Source organism: Podarcis pityusensis (genome assembly GCF_964106645.2).
Source record: "Podarcis pityusensis genome assembly, chromosome: 3".
NCBI lineage: Eukaryota > Metazoa > Chordata > Lepidosauria > Squamata > Lacertidae > Podarcis > Podarcis pityusensis.
Window position 1 is genome coordinate 67,631,158 of NC_138026.1, and position 16,327 is coordinate 67,647,484.

At 45.0% G+C, this 16,327-nt stretch overlaps 1 protein-coding gene across 10 annotated transcripts in view; it reads right to left on the reverse strand.

Annotated features, from left to right (window-relative positions):
• Positions 1–16,327, reverse strand: part of IPCEF1 (interaction protein for cytohesin exchange factors 1) — a 71,136-nt gene that overhangs the window by 21,063 nt on the left and 33,746 nt on the right. For 5 of the 10 annotated variants that reach the window (XM_080998401.1, XM_080998399.1, XM_080998397.1 and 2 more), the window contains exons 2-4: positions 5,045–5,094; positions 1,736–1,772; positions 1,025–1,194 (exon numbers count right to left, since the gene is read on the reverse strand). In XM_080998401.1, coding sequence (XP_080854527.1) covers positions 1,025–1,194; positions 1,736–1,772; positions 5,045–5,068 — 231 coding nt within the window. In that variant the 5' untranslated portion in view covers positions 5,069–5,094. Of the gene's footprint in view, positions 1–1,024; positions 1,195–1,555; positions 1,708–1,735; positions 1,773–1,979; positions 2,131–2,213; positions 2,336–3,260; positions 3,371–5,044; positions 5,095–16,327 lie in introns of those variants that run through there. The other 5 variants (XM_080998403.1, XM_080998405.1, XM_080998406.1 and 2 more) reach the window with 5 other exon arrangements.

Here is a 16,327-nt window from a genome sequence, read left to right on the forward strand (position 1 = left end):
AGAACGGAAGCCAAGGACACTCCTGATATGGATTTAATAACCAATGAAGTGTTCAAGTCAGAGCGATTTTATCTACAAAGTGCTATGCAAACAGGTCACAATGGTTGTGACCTGGTGGTCCATCCTGCTGATCTAGGGCCCTTTGGGCTGCAATACTACACCCATGAAGCTAGAAGTAAACTCAGTAGGACTTAGTGAGTGAGCATGCATAGGATGGTGCCCTATGCCAGTCAGTAATGTTCTGCTAGATGGTACAGCACAGATGCAATAGGAACAGAGCAGCAAGGCTGAAATTATAACCATGTCCACTCCAAAGCAAATCCACAAGAAATCAACAGGGCTTACTCACAGGTAAGTGGAGTTCTTCCACACTGCCAATCAACATGTGGAACCTTGTTGTTCATTTGAACTCATTCTGCATTACCAATGTGTGCTCCAACTGGGTTGTCCTTGTTGCTTTATCACCCACAACTCTCTCTCCCACTCACCACACTGCACCCCCCAGAACACTAGAGAGAAGCTTGGACTCTAACCTTTGACAGAGGCCATCTTGGAGCAACTGCCTAAAATCTACACCTGTTCCAGAAGTCCAGAATAGCTAGCAACATTAGCTAGAAATTGCAAGGGCAGTTACACAATGGCTCCTACAAAGCTGCACTAGAATCCTTCTTGCTCAAAGGTTCCTCCTGTTGAATCAGAAACATGGAGGAAGCCTTGGAGTATGGGGAAATTAACTGGCATCTAGGTAAAAAGCAAAGGAAAGTGCCCACTTATCTTACTATGGGCCCCAAACTTCTCTCAAGCAACCTGTTTATCCACAAACACTCTGTCCAGCTAACATGTTTCAAAACAGGAGGGCTTTGTTCCAAACAATGAAGTGAAAATTAAAATAACTTATTCCCTTCCTGTGATTGTCTAAACACACTAAACTTACAGATTCTTGAATTACACATGATAAAACGGCTTAGGAATGCTGAATCTTCCCTTAATTTACCTGGAGAAACTAAGAGGTTAGCATGCTTACCACTTGATTGCTGTACCAGTATAATGACGAACACTTCAGGACACACCAGAACTTTTTCCATTTGTTGCCAATAAAGCCCCCTTTCTCTTTCTTCTTGTATAGCCATCCCTGGCAATCAGCAAGCCCCAAGTCCTTGCATGATATCCTTCGACGGCTCATTGTACAAATTCCTGTGCGAAAAAACAAAGTGCCACCTTTAAACATGCATGCAGGGGATGCCAGCATTTTCTTCTGAAATACAACCCAGAATTATTTCTGAATGGACAATTAGCAAAGATAAATTAGTCAAAATGAAGCTTTAGGAATCCATAACGATAGAGAACATTGTGCCAGTGAAACAGAATGCAGATTTAAATCCATTACTGGATGTTTTCCATGTGTGCGTGTGTGATCATAAATATATACAACTGTTAAAATACCCTTCCAAACTGATACGTTAGAAAATTATATTTTCATGACAGTCAGTACAGACTAGCAATGAATTAAGCAGAACAGTTCTCTCTCTCTCACACACACAGAGCTTTGACATACCGAAACAGCTTAGTCCAAATGAAGAGTGTGTCATTATCTTCCCCACTGAATCAATGTAAAAACTAAGCAGAATAACAGCGTGCTCAACACCAAACAAACAATACAACAAAAACCGTCCTCCTCGCGTGAGCAAAATTTTAACACTAAACAAAAGCAGGAACAAAAGGAAGACCTCGTTACCTTGATTTTTCTTCCTTGTCTTCTGACGCAAAGGAACCTGCAAGAAATGCAGGAAGGAAAGAAAAGAGGAAATTTCAGATGGTGTTGCAATATTTTTCAAAAAGGGAGGGGGACTCTGGAGGAGGAGGAGGAAGAAGAAGAAGAGGAGGAGGTGGTAGCAGACAGTCCCAGCACAGAATGGAATCTTTCAAACAAACACACACAGAGAGCTAATGGGGAAGCAAGTAGTTGAAGCATAAAATACTGTAATTAAAATTGATTAATTGTGAAGCTCCATGAGAGCAAGTACAGCACTTTTGTGCCTCTGCAACTAAAGCTTCCTGTTTCACACCCGCAGACAGCTATGCTGTGTAGGGGTAGCTCAAACCAGAAACAAAAATCTTCAGCTGAAGCTTCAGTGCCCTGTATCAGCTGCTAGACAAGCTCTCCAGCACTCAAAGGGCACACTGAACATCGGTACAACAATCGCTATCCTCACCGCACACTGCGGTCGCCACAATAGAACAAGTTTGCAAAGAGCCAGAGGATCAAAGGAGGGTACGCTAGTTCAGTTCACAACTTAGCCAATTTAATCCTGCTGAATTCAAGGAGATTTAAGGCTCGAGTCACATATACACACATACCAGCCAGTGACTTAGTGCCTGGATGACTCACAGCTGAACATTAAGAATTGCCTCTCATGGAAACAGCGGCTATGAAAGGAGAACTTGACCAGCGACGGCTGTTTCACACAGGAAACCTGGCATCTGATGTGTGACACATGTTTACCTGTATTCCTGCCTTCATATTTCAGAAGGCCATGTCTGCAAAGCTTTGGGTCCCCTATACAGCCCTCGTGAAAAGAAGGGGCAAAATAAAACATCCAAGGCAAAAATGAGGAAGGTATTGGTCAGGCAAAATAGGGGCTGAAGCCTGTTAATTTCTTCTGCCCCTCAGAACCAGTAGTTCTCTGCTGCTCTTCAGGTTCCACTGAAGTGATGCCTCACCTCACAATAAACATGTTCACCTTAATGTCCGGTTCACATAAGTAACTTTGGCACATGTTGTCTTGTGACTAGCTCAGGACCTATCCAAACTGCACCCAGCCACATCCTGAGGATTGTTCAGGGGTAGGATACAGAGGTTCCAGTAAGGTCTGGCCTAGATACTTATTTTAAAAGGTCGGACCAGCTGACCTGGATATCATCATCTCAGGGTCTTGGTACTCAACCTCTTACTTATGTTAGGTTAACAGAAAACAATAGAAATGGAACCTTCTGCACGTAATGCAGTTACCCTGTCACTGAACTACTGCCCTTCCCAAGTGAATCAACCAATGAACTGACAACCAAGTTAAAAATCCAACAAGAGCAAACATAACAAAAACCAAGAAAGTTTAGACCCATAGAAAAGCCCTATGTTATCTGAACTTGTACTAAATAGCCAGAATGAAAGAGATTGAATGAACTTTCCCAGAAGGGAATTCAAGGATTTTGGTGCCACTATGGAAAAGGCCCTGCCCAAAGCAGACCCCCTCCTCACACACCTGTATTTCAGACATCGATAGAAGCAGAATCAAGGTCTCTAATCAAGATGGGAAAATATGGGTAGTTAGAACCAGCTCTATAATCAACTTAAATCAGAATCCTTCAGGCTTGACCGAGTTGTGGACCTAGCTATACAATCTTATTCATCACTATTGAGTTCAGTGAATAAGTGAGTTTAGGACTGCAGGTTTGTGTGACAGGGGGAAATGTGATGTCACAAAATCTATGCTGAAATGACAATGCTACATCATTATCATGCTGGTGGTGAGTAAACATCCTACAGTTTCATCATAGGTTTAACTCATCCACAGGGTTTAATTTTGCAACATCATGGCAGGAAATGGTTCTTTTTTCCAATTTCAAAACAAACTAGTAGCCGCCCTGTACAAATGCACTAGTGTTAGCACTGGGATAAGCTAGCATAGCACTTTTTTTTCTATTTCCAATGTTCTTGCTGTGCATGCAGTCCAAATGGCTTCACCCATGCACAAGGCTTGGAAGGAATCCCAGGGTTTGCAGAAGCATCAAAAAAACCTTAGAAAAATACTGAGGGTTGAAACCTCCCACAAACAGCTTAGTGAAGACTGAGCACACTCAGTAAAGGAATGATTAGTGCTTGTTATGTGACAAAAAAAGAGAATAGTGAATAGTGTAACTCCACATTGCAACATTGTGCTGCATGTTCCATTTGTTTCATTAAATAAACTTTGGGAAAAGAGGGGAGACATACAAACAAACAAACAAACAAACAAACAAACAAACACTCATTCAATTCCATTATAGAATTGAGAAAGTACAAACCAGGAATTAAGCTCCAAACATGTATTGTCCCTACTGGAACATTTGATTTAAACGTTGTTTAAGTTGCAGCATGACATTTGTTCATAACCATAACGGAATAAATATCCAGTCCCCTTAAAAGTATGACCAACATTGTGTTGTGCCTGTAAATTTCAGATCTCCAATCCTCACCTATGTGAAGAAGTCTCAATAAGTTCTTCACCAACAAAAATTGACCCAAGAAACTGTTGCAGAGAAATCAGCAAGCTACTTTTTGTTACAAGATTACAAATAAAGAACTGATCTATATAGTAGATAGAAGTGAAATATCACATGTTTTGATTTTTACACAGGTTCCTTGTACACAGAAAAGTAGCATCTCGAGGAGAAAGGTTCCAGCCCAGGATTCTTCCTGAGGTGCTGGATTTCTGAGATGCAGGCAGGGCTTTTACAAGAGGAAACACGAGGCATCACATATGAAACATTCCTTCTTCTGGATATATGTTTTATGTACCTGACACAACACCTTGTTGTGGGAGCAGATTTCATATTGTTAGGATGTTCATGTGTCTTACTTTACAGAGGACAGTCTTCTATCTGAAGAACTGTCCTTGGAGAATCCTCTATTTGAAGGTTCAAGTAGAGTTTGAGATAGAGAACCTTAAAATATGAGGGCAAGAGCCTTAACATTGCCCATTAATAGCAGGCTGCTCATGAGAACAAGTCATTTGGTCAGTCTTTCATGTGATGATGAGATGCATTATATTTCTATTTCAATTAGTTATAAATCTGCACATATACATAAAACTTTGGGTGTGCAACTTTTATGCAAATCTGTGTTGCCCTTTCCCCTCTTTCTGACGAGACATATTTTTTTGAATGTGTTCCAGGTGAATCAACGGGCCATAAGGCCTTATACCCCTCAACGTATTCTGCAAGTAATTGTTTTCCCAAAATGGATAGTATCACTTGTTCTCCATTAACAGTGACATTATATACTTACAGGGGCTTTTCCATCAGCGGCCATACACAAAACCGAAATTGATGGGGAAGCTGGAAAAGAAAATGATACATAATAATTACATTTTAAATAACATTAACTGTAGAAAAAAAATATTTTTCACCAAACAATCCTACAACACTGACTGTGTAGTGGAGATAAATCACTACTTGATGTAGAGGAGAGGAGAGGGAAACACACAGCACAGCAAATTGCATGCAAATGGCAGACATTTCTCCAGCACACTGGGAAGCACCACCAAGGCCCCAGATTGGTGGACTGTGTTGGCAATGATACCAACAGGCTTCCCACAAGCAGAGGGAACCAATGAACTCGCAACAATCAAGATACACCTCAGCATACATCCCTGCATCACAACGCCCTTACAACAGTGTCCGCAATTTGTCAGCCCCAGTGGCACAGCCAGCAATGAATCCACTGCTATAGGTATGTCTGTAGCCAGGGGTTTGAAGTCCACTACACTCCTCAAAACCACTATTTTGGTGACAAGAATGGAGAGCCCATTTGGGAGTGAGGTTTTCTGAAAAGCTCTACATCAAGCTAATCTGCACTGGTTTTTTCTAATTCCTGTCTCATTCGTGAGGCTCAGTGAGAAGCGAGATCCCTGTGCACTTCTGCTAAAAATACAAATAATCCTCACATATTACATGCATCATTGTAGACATTAAATCGTACTATTATACACATAGTATTATATATCTATTCTGTGCATAAACAAGTTTCCTAAAGTAACCAGCATATAAACAGAGCCATACAAGAAGACATATAACTACAGTATATAAAAATATGGAGACAAGTAGACAGCTCGGAACAGTAATTTAAAGAGAAAAACAAGAAGCTAAAAACTGGGAATGGCAGGTGAGAACACAACAACCGCTGTTTCACTCCAGGGTTCTTTCACCAGTTCATGCCATAAAAAAACGCTCTCCTTAGCTTTACAGCTTTAAAATGCTCACAAACTGTTCTGAGTTGACACACAGTTAGCTTATTTCCAAAAATGTTCAGAAGCGGGGGATTAAAATTAAGCTCTCCGATCCATATTTAGGTAATTATAGAAACGATTTGATTTTTTTCAGAATTTCTGATCCTCCACAAGATATTCTCCAAACATATCTTGGGAACTCTGAAAATAAATTCTTCCCATAAGATGATTTGGAAAAACTCCTGGCCCACTTTATGGTAGTGACTAATCAGGCTGAATACTTGAGAAACATGCATGAGATGCAAAATGTAACAATTTTCTAGAGTAGCTATCTATCTTGCCTACATGTGTGTGTGTATGTTTTATAGCTGATCAGCATTGAAGTTCCAATTAATGGATTCGCTTGTCTGAAATTATGGAAAATCCTGTTCTTCCTATGGGATGTTCTGCTGACATCCCGGCAAGTTTATGTACGTTTATTTACAAAAAGACACATCCAGAGCCTGGATCTTGCCTGCTCACTTTTACGTTTGTTGGTCAGTCTGAATTTCGCTCCTCCCACAGCAGGAAGGACACCAGACTCCCACCTTTCCCCTCTTGCCCTTCCGTTGCCTTCTGATTTTATCCAGACGCCTGAATCAGGGACTGAGAGGTTGACCTTTCCCCTCCTCCTTGCTCCCACTCAACCCAGACTCGGACCTCTGCTTATCTGCTGATTGCCTAGCAATGCTCTGGCTGCCTTCCAACTCTTCCTCTCCTTGGGCGCTAATAGAGTCTTCTCCAGAAATGGGGGCTGAACTGCCCTTTCTTGATTCTGACAGCCAGTTCTCATCTGCAGAGTCGGACCCTCGTTCATTTAGTTCAGTCTCTGAGTCTAACTCATCCCCTGCGCTCTGGGGGGGGGGGGCACGTTCCTGACACCTCCTCTCCCCATCTGCTTAGGAGGATCAAGAGCAGGGCTTTTTTCAGCCAGAACTCACTGGAACTCAGTTCCAGCATCTCTCAGGTGGGTGCCATTGCCATTATAAGAGAACAAGGGAGGTGTTTATGGTGAGTTCCGGCACCTCTTTTTCTGGAAAAATGGCACTGATCAAGAGAATCCCTCAACCAGTGAGTGAGGGGAGGGGCAAATGGTCCACCTGTCAAGCAGAAATGCTTGCACTGATGAAACCATCTCCTTAGTGCCAATTACACCCCCGTTCCTTAATTCTAATTAGTACATGTCCATGCCTCTGAGTCAATGTTTGAGCATCTGACTCTGGTTGGTGTACCTCTTGGGGTTTAAGTAAAAGACAAGCCTAAAGTCTACCCACACCTCCTCTAAAAGACTGTACATTTTCCAAGTATTGTTAAGTAATTAAGACATATTCATTCTGTTCTGGATGAGTAATGAAAAAGCATTAGGCTTCACTAGCCATTCAGTTCCGAGTCTCTCTTTTTTGTTCTTCCCAAAAAGCAAAAATAGTTCAAGCTGTTATAAAAGAAACAACAGTTTCTCTGCTTTGCTAACATACATTCATGCAATTTGCCCTATCTTGTCTCGAGAAACAGCAATGGGGTGATATGATGGGCAAGATGATCCTCATGGTCCCTTCCAACTCTAAAATTCTATGATTCCTCTAGGAGTTTGTTCTGCAAAGCAGTTTCCCCAAATTAGAAGTTGCTGTCTGGAACACATTTACCAGATACATGTCCCACTTAACTTCCCAGTAAAAATAAGTGTGTGGGGGAGAGAGAGAGGGGGGGGAGAGAGAGAGAGAGAGAGAGAGAGAGAGAGAGAGAGAGAGAATAAATATCATCCATTGATGCACTATAGTTTTGGGTTGTTCCTATTATTCATTAAACAATTGTTTTTGTTCTTATTTGTCATTGGGATTTGTGTTCTGACATGGAGGCTGCTTCTCTAAGTTTCCTTTTTTTCTTAAAGGTGAAATGATCTCACAAAGACACAGTGATATCCAACTATGCCATACTCAGAGCAGACCCATTTAATCTATTGACTGAAGTTAGGGAAATTTGTTGCTTTCAGTGGGTGGACTGTTGGATATCACCCAACATGTTTAGTATTGATCTCCTGCTGATCTTTAATAAATGATGTGAGGACTTAAGAGCAGCCTTGTTTCAATATTTATATCTCCCAGTAGGGAGATCAGTTGGGTATTCAATTAACTTTTTATTATGGGACAGGTTCCCATCCCACTCTGAAAAAGTGCCTGTTTTGCCTTCAGAGCAGCAATTTTAAGGACAAAAAAGTGTGGGGATGATAAACTACATTCTTCAAGGGAGCAAACTCTTATCTGACAGTATGTCTGGTTTTAATAATTTTTTAACTGTGTAATATATTTTATTTTGTGTAGTTTATCTTTTGTAATGGCTTTGGCATGAAGAAGAAGAAGAAGAAGAAGAAGAAGAAGAAGAAGAAGAGGGTTTAAATTTTTTTAGAAACTGTTGTAATAATTGAATTTATCCTTTCCATTGATCAGTTAGAGCTTGCCACCTCTCAGGATGGTGTTGTCTCTCTTAAGAAAGTGGCCCCTCTACCTATAACTAAGGCATTCTCCACCATGAATATGGCTATATTAGCATAGAACTTATTTCTGGCCAGTTTGAACACTTTGAGCAAGGCTGGATTTCAGAAGCTTGAAGTTAACATATAGGGAACGATAAACAGTGAGTTAGAAGCAGACTTAGTCGTGATTACAGGAGACCCTCTGAAACCAGGATTACAGGAGACCCTCTGGGACTTCAAGTTAGTCATGACTAAGAAGTTCTATTGGTTTCAATGGGTCTTCTCTGTGACTTAAGACTGGCTCCAACCCATGTACTTTGAATACACCCATCACATTTTCATGCATGCCAACTAGAAGTCTGGAAATACTTGCATTGAAGGGTGGAGTTAAAATATGTTGAGTACATTTTTAAAATAATTTGTTCTTGAGGGATTTCTTTCTATACACAAACACCTCAACAATAAAAAAGGACTGTGGCACACCAGACAGAAGTACCTATAAGTCTCTTAGAATTTGTGAACTGAGATGTGCTATTCTTAATATGCATTTTGCTTTTAATAAGCTAAAGAACAACAAACACTCTAAAACAATAGACCAAAATGCTCACATTGTTGCCTTCAGCTATTGGAAACTAAAAATAAGGCAGATGTTTCTAAAAGTAGCTGCAAGGGAGGAAATGAAAATGAGGAGGGATCCTATAAAAGAAAAGAAAAACCAATGCTGTTCAGAAATTATATTCCAAATGTAAACAAGCAGATAGGAAACACCTTTTTTCATCATGCAAATTATAAAGGAACATCAAACATTAAGCAGAAAACAATGAAACAGTATAACAAAAACAAAAATAGCATAACTAAATGGGCTACAACATATGAAGAAAAAAATGAGAGTCTGGGGAACTATGGTGAACAAACAAAAAAAAAACCCTTACTATTGGTAAAATAGTTGGTTATCAAATTTTAAAGGATGCAGCTGGATATACCATCGGCTGTGGGGAGGACTGCAGGGCCTGCTCCCTTCCAAGGCCTTTTCCAACTGGCCCAGGGGGCGTGGCACAGGCCCTTATTTGGAACAAACTTTTGGGGAAGTTGGGAAGTGTTCTGCGATTGCTTCCCTGTTCCAAGTGGTTAATGTGTTTTAAAATGTCCTCAAGCAGTCGGTGGCAATTTAAATTTGTATTTCTTTTTTTCCTTTTTTCCTTTGTTGGGGGTGGGTGGGTGGGATGGATATTTGGTTGGGGATTAATTTTAGCATAATTGTTCTGTTTTTGTTTTTTGTTGTTTTATTGGTTCTGTATAGTTTGTGTTTTGTTTTTAAGGGGCGGGATCAGGGCTGCCTGGGAGTGGGGCCCCAGCCAACACGATGGCTGGGACAAGTTCCACAGGGGGGGAATCACTGGGACATCCGATCTCGGTGATCATGGGCAGGAGGAGGAGTTACGCTAAGACCAGACCATGTCATTACCAAGGAGGCAGGTTTAGTCGTTGTTTGAGGACTATCCCTCCCTCCGGGTCTGGCCTTGACCGGATGGATACTGGAATCAACAGGGGAAACCCACATGACCTGAAGGTGTTGCTGTGTAATGCCAGGTCAATTATGAATAAAACCACTGCCATCCACGACCTGATTGTGGATGGAGGATTTGACCTGGCATGTGTGACAGAGACCTGGTTGGAGGAAGCAGATGGGCCTGTCCTTGCCGCTGCTTGCCCACCAGGTTTCTCTTACGCACAGCAACCCAGGTCATGTGGGCGGGGAGGGGGGGTTGCAGTGATTTTTAGGAAGTCATTAGCTTGCATCAGGCGTCCTACTGGGAAGACAGAGTTTTCTGAGTGCATGTTCTGGAAGTTGGGCAATAGGGGCAGTACAGGATTCCTTTTGGTGTACCGACCTCCCCGCTGCACCAAGGATTCCCTGTCCGAGCTGCTTCAGGTCGTGGTGGATGTTCTCCTGGAGACACCTAGTTTGGTTGTCCTAGGGGATTTTAACATCCACGCCAACACGACCTTACAAGGGGTCGCTCGGGACTTCAAGAAAAGCATGGCCTCCATGGGGCTGTCCCTGAATAAGTTGGTCCCAACTCATAGTCATGGACATGCCTTAGACCTGGTATTCACCTGTAGTGACGTGGGTGATCTGACACTAAGTAAAAGTGAAACAAAAGAAGTGCCATGGTCAGATCACTTCCTGGTGCAACTGGACTTCTCCGCGACCCTTCCCCTCTGCAGGAAGGTGGGACCAATTCGGATGGTCCGCCCCCGCTACTTAATGGATCCAAATGGTTTCCAGAGAGTGGTAGGGGATGCTTTATCCCATGTTGATGGCCTTTCAGCTGATTCCCTGGTGGCCCGCTGGAATGCGGAGTTAACCAGGGCTATCGACTGTCTGGCTCCGAAGCGCCCTCTCCGATTGCATGGAGCCCGGACAGCCCCGTGGTTTTCTTCGGAGCTGAGGGCGATGAAACAATCGCTGAGACGGCTAGAGCGTCGGTGGCAGAAAACTCACTCCGAATCTGACCGGACACAGGTTAGAGCTCAACGTCGAGCCTACCAAGTGGCGATAGCAACGGTGAAGACTTTCTTCACCGCCTCTATTGCATCTGCAGAAAATAGTAGCAGGAGACTCTTTCAGGTGGTCCGCAATTTAACGGAACCACCTTTACCACCGGGGCGTTGTAAAGACCCCAAGATCTCCTGCAACGATTTTGCAAAGTTTTTTGCAGATAAAATCACTCATATTCAGAAGGAGCTAGACACCACCGTGGGAGCAGGGCTGGGGCGGGAGAGTGCTAGAGCCCTGTCTGGTCAAGTTGCATGGAATCAATTTCAATCCGTTACCCCCGAGGATGTGGATAGGCTGCTTGGATGCGTGAAACCAACCACGTGTCTCTTTGATCCTTGCCCATCCTCGCTAATAAAAGCAAGCCAGGAAGGGCTGGGCGATGGGCTCTGTGGGGTGGTGAATGCTTCCCTCTGTGAGGGAACATTCCCAGATCCGCTGAAAGAGGCGGTCATTAAACCACTTCTTAAAAAACCATCTTTAGACCCGGCCAGTATGGCCAACTATCGCCCAGTCTCAAATCTTCCATTCTTGGGCAAGGTGATTGAGCGCGTGGTTGCTGAACAACTCCAGGCACGCCTGGAGGATGCGGACCATTTGGATCCCTTCCAATCGGGGTTCAAGCCTCATCATGGGACTGAAACTGCCTTGGTCACACTGGTTGATGATCTCCAGCGAGCTAGGGACAAAGGTGAGAGTTGTTTCCTAGTTCTGCTGGATCTCTCAGCGGCTGTCAGGGAACTGCCATCGGAGCTAGAAGCAGAGGGAAGGCTCCAAAGGGATGGCGGAGAGGGTCCCAGTAGGGAGAGAGGGAGCCCGTGTGCTGGGGAAGGAAATCAGCGTAACACCAGTAGAGAAGGGGGGCAGATGGGGGAATCGGGGAGGAGGCTCCAAGACTCCTCGCCGGAGACCAGCGGAGAGAGTATGGGTACTCCACTGCCCACACCCTCCATGCGCAGAAGACTTCCGCGCAGGGAGAGTAGGAGGAGACTTGGCGTCAAACAACTTTTATGCTGGAAAAGGTTCAAGAAACGCCCACTGACGGATTCTGCCAGCGACTGAGACAGTCACGATGCTGGAGGCTGTTCAGTCAGAAAGGGTTAACCAGGTAACCTAGCCAGGAGTGGCGGCAACTTACGCACAAGCAACCCCTAAACCCATTACAGCAATCCGTCAGTCACCGACGTTGCTTGTGCGTAGCTCCAGAGAGGCAGCACCATGAGCCAGACCGGAGGAGCCGGAGAGACGGAACAAGCAGCTGCAGTGCAAGGTCTGGTGGAGAGAAACCGAGATTTGGAACAGCATGTAGGTCTCCTGACAGCGCGGCTGGACGAAAGATGAGCTCAGGATGCTCAGGTCAGACCCACCCCCATCGCAAGGAAGGTACCGGGGCTGGTACACAAGTTTGGGGGGAAGCCCCAGGACTACAACGCGTTCGGAACGGAAATAGAGTACGCTTTAGAACTGCAGCATGATGACTTTGTTAACGATGAGCAAAGGGTGGCATACATTGTGGGGCATCTGCAGGATGGGGCAAGAGAATGGGTCAGGCCCCTTATGGCGACGCAAAATCATGCCTTGAAGGACATTAAGACCAACGGTGAAGGACGAGCTGTCCCGCGCGCCCCACCCGCAGTCGATGGATCAGCTGACCAAGGCTGTGCTTGTGAATGGAGTGAGGCAGGAAGCGCGGGCTCAGGAGAAACGCGAAGTGAGAGGGGAACGTTGCCATGACTACCGCATCCCTGAAATACCAAGACAGCTTTCCCAGGTGGCTGAGCCAATGGAAATAGATGGCGCGTGCGCGCACGAGGTTTCAAACTCCAGTGAAGGTCGCAAGAGGGAGGGGAAGGATTGGAAAACCACCAAGAAGTGTTTCCTCTGCCAACGGCCGGGACATTTTGCAAGGGTCTGCCCTCAAAGAAAGGCCTGGCAAGGGATGGTGGGGGCTGCTGGCTGTGAGGAGAAGGGAGACGGAGGGCAGGCGCAGGGAAACGACAGCGCCTGGCTGCCAACCAAAGGGGCCAGCAGCCAGGCCAGCAACCAATAGAAGTGCCCCAGCCTGACCCCCCCAAGGCAGCGATAGCCATAGCAGTGGTGCTAGAACTCCCGAATGGGCACCCAGTCAAGGTTGAGGGGCTGCTGGATTCGGGCAGCTCCTGCAATTTCTTTAGCAGGGACTTCGCTTTGGAGCACCAAATACACTTGCTACCCCTGGATTTTCCCTTGCAAGTGACCACCATCGATGGCAGGGAACTTCTGGGAGGGGAAGTGACACACCAGACCCCGCCAATGCGAATGAGGGTTTCCAGGCACACGGAGACCATTGCCTTTCACGTGGCCACACTGGCAGGACCCCCAATAATATTGGGAATGAGCTGGCTGGCACTGCATGATCCAGTAGTGTCATGGCATCAGCGGTCAGTCACCTTTGGGTCAGCTTACTGTTTGGAACACTGTCTGGGGGGGGGAACCCCAAGAATGACAGTGGCCAGGGTGGCTGGACTGGCGGTGGAAACAAAAGGAGAGGTGCCACCACCATACGCTGACCTAAAGGAAGTCTTCAGCGAGAAGGAGGCGGACAGACTACCCCCCCCATAGGCCCTTTGACTGCCAAATCAACTTAATCCCAGGGGCTCAGCTGCCGGTGGGTAAGCTGTATGCCATGTCGGACCGGGAGATGCAGGAGTTAGGCAGTTTATTGACAAGAACCTGAAGAGGGGGTTCATAAAGGAATCAAAGGCGGTGGGGGGCAGTCCGGTGTTCTTTGTGGACAAAATAGGGACTAATCAGCCCAGATTAGTCATAGATTATAGGGCGTTAAACCTGGTATCTGAACCCGTGACCTTCCCAATGCCCAGGATTGATGACATTTTAACACGGGTGAGGCAAGGGAAGATTTTCACCAAACTGGACCTCAGGGGAGCGTACAATTTGATCAGGGTAAGGGAGGGGGACGAATGGAAGACCACCATGTTCACCCCCCTGGGGGCTTTTGAGTACTTAGTCATGCCATTTGGATTACAATCGGGCTCCGCCTGCTTTCAAGCATTCATGCACCACGTGTTGGGGCCCCTGCTGTACAAGAACTGCGTAGCCTTCTTGGACGACGTCTTAATCTATTCAGACAATGAGAAGCAACATGTCAGAGACGTCAGGGAAGTGCTAAAGAGGCTGCAGAAGCACCAGTTGTGGGTCAAGCTGGAAAAATGCCAATTTCACACCAGAGAGGTCGAGTTTCTGGGGTCCAAGTTGTCAGACAAGGGACTGGCTATGGACCCAAGCAAGGTGCAGGCAGTGCTGGAATGGAAAGCCCCCAAAACCCAGAAGGATGTGCAGAGGTTCCTAGGGTTCAGCAACTTCTACAGGAAGTTCATCAAGAACTTCGCCCACTTAACGGCGCCCATCACAGAGACTTCCGGGGGCGGCGCGAACGGCAATGGCGGTCCTCTTCCATTTGTGAGGAGGAGGCTCCGCAGAAACTGGGTCGTCCGCTACGGCGAAGCGGAGACCCACTCTGGAAACCCACAGGCAGCAAGAGCCTGTGGTCTTGAGGCTCGGTGGGCGCCAGAAGCGACCTCCCAAACGTAAAAGGAACCCCGTAAGGGGCTCCGGAACGTGGAGGGGGGTAGCGGCGCTGTGAGCCGTTTCGCGATCTGCGGAGCGAAGCCGCGCGGCTGCTGCCGGTGAGCGCTGATCCCTTTTCCTGTAAATTTTCGATTCGGAAGAAGGCAACAACTTGTGAGTAAAGACTGAATATTTTGAACTTGAGACTAAAAATTGAGACTAAATATTTGAACTTGGCTGAAAGCGGAGAGACGTGGAAACAGGAAGTCCGTCTTCCGCTGTCATTGAACCTTAAAGCAAGGAGCTGGAGGAGTGGAGGCGTTAAAAGAACTTTTAACCCTACTGATCTGAGCACCCACTGAATTTTCTTTCAAGTAAAGTAAGGACTTTAAGTTTATGATTTTGCATCTCTTATTTGCATCGTTTTACCTGTCTTCTATTGGAATTACAATTGGAAAGAGAAACCCAGGGTCTGGAGCTGCCTGAGCTGCATGAGAGACTGAGCTGTCAGTTCTGTAGTTTTGGCTATTGTGTATCTGAACTTGCAACAATCTGAGGGTATTTGGACTTGCTATTTTGAAACACAGTTTGAAATACCAGTAAGCACTGGTTGAAACAAAGTGACTGTTAACATCAACTCTGCTAAATATTTGTATTTGAAGGTTCTTGGACACTAAATTAGACTCTAATTTCATTAGAATTCTTCCCTAAAGACATCTTAAGCTCCCTCTAGAGGATTCGAGATTCACAACAGTGACTTTACATTTACTTTCTATTTCCCGGCCGCCTGTTCTCTCTGGGCCTCTGTTTTCCCATGGGAATAACTCAGCGTGACCTTGACTGTTAGATAACGTTGGAATGAGTGGCACAAGAAGAAGAGGAAGAACTAGACAAACAACTTTGACAACCCTAACCTCAGCCTCGCAGATACGTAGATCATCTGTACCTACTCTGCCTTCAGAAGTAGAAGAAGCCGTTCTGCCACAGGCAAGGGAGGGAGAAACAGAGCAGTTACAATTGGAAGATATGGCCTCAGGATCATCTGCTTCTATTCTAGAGAAAATCTATGAAAAATTGGAATCTTTGGATAAGAAAGTGGACGCTTTGGATAAGAAAGCAGATGAGCAAACAGCTAAGATTGATCAAAATGCAGAATGTTTAAATAAATTAACTGGACAAGTTGCACAGAACACACAGGCAATTGGACAGTTGACGGAGGCCACAGCAGAAAATCGGAAATTGGCTGAGGACACTAGTCAAAAACTTGAAAATTTAGAACAAGAGGTAAGACCACTCTGCAAACAAGTAGGGGAACATCAGATTTATCTTTCTATGATAGAACTGCGAAACCGTGAGAATAATCTAAGGATTAGGTCGGTACAAGAAGCAGAAGGAGGCAACCTAGCTGAGTTCTTAACTAAAGAATTCTCCAAGTTTTGGAATTTAGAGGAAAAGGACTTTAAAATTGTGTCAGCTTTCAGGCTTGGAAGATTTACAAAGAAGGAGAGGCCCAGAGATTGCTTGATAACATTGAGATCAAAGGAGGAAAGGGATAAGATTTTGGGCCTACACTACGGAAAATCACTGGACATTCTGGACAGAAGAATTGAAATCTACAAAGATATTCCTAGACAACTGCTGGACCTCAGATCCGCCTACTTTGAACTTGTCAAACTATTAAGGAGCAACTCAATTGCTTTTAGGTGG